This window comes from Phaseolus vulgaris, chromosome 10, assembly GCF_000499845.2.
Source record: "Phaseolus vulgaris cultivar G19833 chromosome 10, P. vulgaris v2.0, whole genome shotgun sequence".
In the NCBI taxonomy this organism is placed as follows: domain Eukaryota; kingdom Viridiplantae; phylum Streptophyta; class Magnoliopsida; order Fabales; family Fabaceae; genus Phaseolus; species Phaseolus vulgaris.
In genome coordinates, this window is record NC_023750.2 from 8,204,406 (window position 1) to 8,207,641 (window position 3,236).

The 3,236-nt window shown below is 46.5% G+C and overlaps 1 protein-coding gene across 1 annotated transcript; it reads left to right on the forward strand.

The window, feature by feature from the left end:
* Positions 1-1,844: 1,844 nt before the first annotated feature.
* On the forward strand, positions 1,845-2,954 carry LOC137813742 (uncharacterized). The gene has a single exon (XM_068616158.1). The coding sequence runs from the start codon at positions 1,845-1,847 to the stop codon at positions 2,952-2,954; it is 1,110 nt and encodes a 369-aa protein (XP_068472259.1).
* Positions 2,955-3,236: the final 282 nt, after the last annotated feature.

Below are 3,236 nucleotides of genomic sequence, written 5' to 3' on the forward strand. Positions count from 1 at the left end.
TTGGATTTTGAAAAACCTCTCCAGCAAGCCGAGTATTTTAAAAGATTCCATTGGATGCTGGAAATTTCGACGTGGGCAAAGATTTTTATAATGACGAACTGATGCCCATCAGTGAAATTCCTTATGATGAAGATGAAGATGAAGATGGTGGCGCTGATGATGATAGGCATGCCGGCGCCGAATAGTTTGTTTTAGTTTGTTGTTTTGTAATAACTCCCAAGTAAAGTTCCAGGGTTCTTAACATATTTTGTCCTAGCCACTTAATGGTTATTTTGGATGTATAACATCAAGTTATATATAATATTCTATTTACTTTGCACGTATCCCAATTATTTGCTAGTGAATAATCTTTATTTATCACAAATGTGCATGAAAGATAAAGTGAAGATGTGATTGTCCACGTTCACCGCACCATATATCACCTAATATAACCAACGTGTCAGATCCTAGCTTTCGGTTTTAGTATTTTTCCAACCTAAAATAAATACATCTCACCTTTTCGGTTTCAGTATCCGGCTTAGTATTTGGCTAACTATGCTTAAAAGATATATCTTAGTTTAACTCATCTAATATAACAAACATGTTCGACCTCATTTTTCGGCATCATCAGTATTCGGCATTAGTTTTCGATAATTTTCTACGCACTTTGCCCAACTAAAAAAGCATCTTTGACCACGAGAACTACATATAATATTCTTTGGAAAAAAGTTTAAGTGAAAGTAGTTTATGCCGAAAGATTTACATGAAATAGTTCCTTTGGAAAGTTTTAGGTTCGTCGTAAACCACCTTTTGAACTTAATATAATTGTTTATTGTTTTCTTTTAATTCGAGCCATTTTTTGTTACCAATTAAATATTATTTTAGACCTCTCGGCCTAACCAACTTGTTATTTGTTTGAAATATTTAATGTTATATTTCGGTTACCCATAAATATTATCACAGACTGTGATCTGATTGATTAATTTTGTTTTTCGGTTACGAGCAAATTCTATCATAGAATTCTCAATCTTGTTCTTCCGGTTATGTGATCTGATTGATTAATTTTGTTTTTCGGTTACAAGCAAATGCTATCAGAGACTTCTCGGTGCCAACCTAACCTTTCGGTCATCTGACTTAAATGCTTTAAATGTTATCTTTCGATCATAAGCTATTATTTATTTATTATTGACATGAAATCCTGGAGAAGTTATTTTGGATGTATAGTATCAACATATATAATATTTTACTTACTTAGCACGTAACTTAATCGCTTGCTAGTGAATAATCTTATTTAACATAAGTATGCATAAAAGATAAAATTAGATTATCTAATATAACTGTACCGGGACGACCGACCGGTCTTGTGACCCGGTCAACCCATGTGTCAAGACCATACTTTAAGGTACGAGGTCGACCATGTGTCGCACGTGGCCGACCGACATAAAGTGCTCAAGTCAAAAGGTTGACCCAATTAGCAAAGGTTAACCTATGGTTAGGAAACGACCTAATCCAACCCTAATCACTAAACAACCCCCTAATCCGGCCCAACAACGAGGGCCCATCAAGGTAATATAAATATCACGCATTCCAAGGAAGAAGGTACGTCATTATCTACAGTATTCTAACCAGCCGAATACGATACCCCACTGACTTGAGCGTTGGAGTGCCATCTGCAGGTACCCCACCCGCCTGAGGAGTCATCCGACGAGAAGGACCGAAGGAGAAAGTGAAGCGCGACCGACCGAGTGACATCCGAAGACAATAGTTCTCCCAGTCCCCAACCTAGTTCGAGAACAATTGGCGCCCACCGTGAGGCCGAGGAGAGACAGCAGAAACCACAGCAGTAGATGGTATCAACCCGCAGCATGGCAAGCATGACCGAAGCAGACCAGACAGCAATGATGATGGCCCTTCAGAGGGAACTAGCAGAGATGAGGAAGGCGCACGAGGAAGCCGCTAAGAAGAACGAGGAGGAAATCAAAGGCCTCCAAGAAGAGAACAAGCGGATGAAGAAGCTGGTCGAGGGGGTGCCGTCTCTCGCCATGACCAATCAGGTCGGCAGGTCCCACGCCACCGGGGCCGGCCTCCAGGCCGAGAAAGACACCAAGAACGACTTCACTTTGGAAATGGATGGAGAGTCCCATCCCAGCAAGACAATCAACACTACCGCACCGGCGGGTCCGGACCGGCGCCATCCCTTCACCGACCGTGTCATGGAAACCCCCCTGCCGGACAAATGGAAAGGCTTCAACAGGGATCGGTACGATGGGACGACCGACCCAGATGAGCACGTGGACGCATACACGACCCACATGAGCCTGTACACCACGGACGACGCAGTGTTCTGTCGAGTCTTCCCGACCTCTCTAAAGGGCAGCGCTCTGAGCTGGTTCACCAAGCTCCCAGCGCACTCTATAGATTGCTTCGAAACCCTGATAGCGAAGTTCGACTTCCAGTTCGCAACAAGCCGCCCCCACCATCTGACATCCATAGCCCTGGTCGGCATTCGTCAAGAGAAGGGAGAGTCCCTCAGAACGTTCATTGACCGGTTCAGCAAGACCGCTATGAGCATTCGCAACCTCAGCCCTGAGGTGGCGATGCATCACATGCTGACCGCCCTCAGACCCGGCCCATTTGCCGATAGCCTGTGCATGCAGCCTGCTACCAACCTCGACGATCTTAGACGCCGAGCGGCGAAATTCATGCAGCTGGAGGAACTTCGTGAATTCAGAAACAACGCCCGAGCCGAGGCAAGCGGGGAAAAGAAGGAAGATAGGGAACGACAAGGAAAGGTCCCGAACCGGTCGGGACCAGAAAAGGGACAATCGCAGACACCGTTTTTCCCGCTACACACCGCTGAACGCGGAAAGGAGCAAAATTTTGCAAGAGGCCCTAAGCGCCGAGCTAATACCACCGCCCCGAAGGGCCTTGAGCCCAGAAAATGCCGACCGCAACAAAAGATGCAGGTACCATAAGAATACCGGCCACTCTACCGAAGAGTGCCAAGCCCTGAAGGACAAAATCGAAGAACTCATTCAAGCCGGGCACCTCAGACGCTTTGAGCGTGGGACCCGGGAGACGCGTCGCTCCCCATGCAAGGAGCAAACGCTTAGGAGAAGAGACCGAACCCCCCCCCCCCCCCCAGGCCCACGAGAGGGCGACAGGCGGGGAGACCGACGGGGACGAAGAGACGACCGCCCACAAACCGACACTCGCAGAGGCCGGGAGGTGATTAACACTATAGCCTGAGGGTTCGG

Excerpts from the sequence above, each read along its gene's own strand:
- LOC137813742 (XM_068616158.1), top strand. The coding sequence starts at position 1,845 with ATGGCAAGCATGACCGAAGCAGACCAGACAGCAATGATGATGGCCCTT.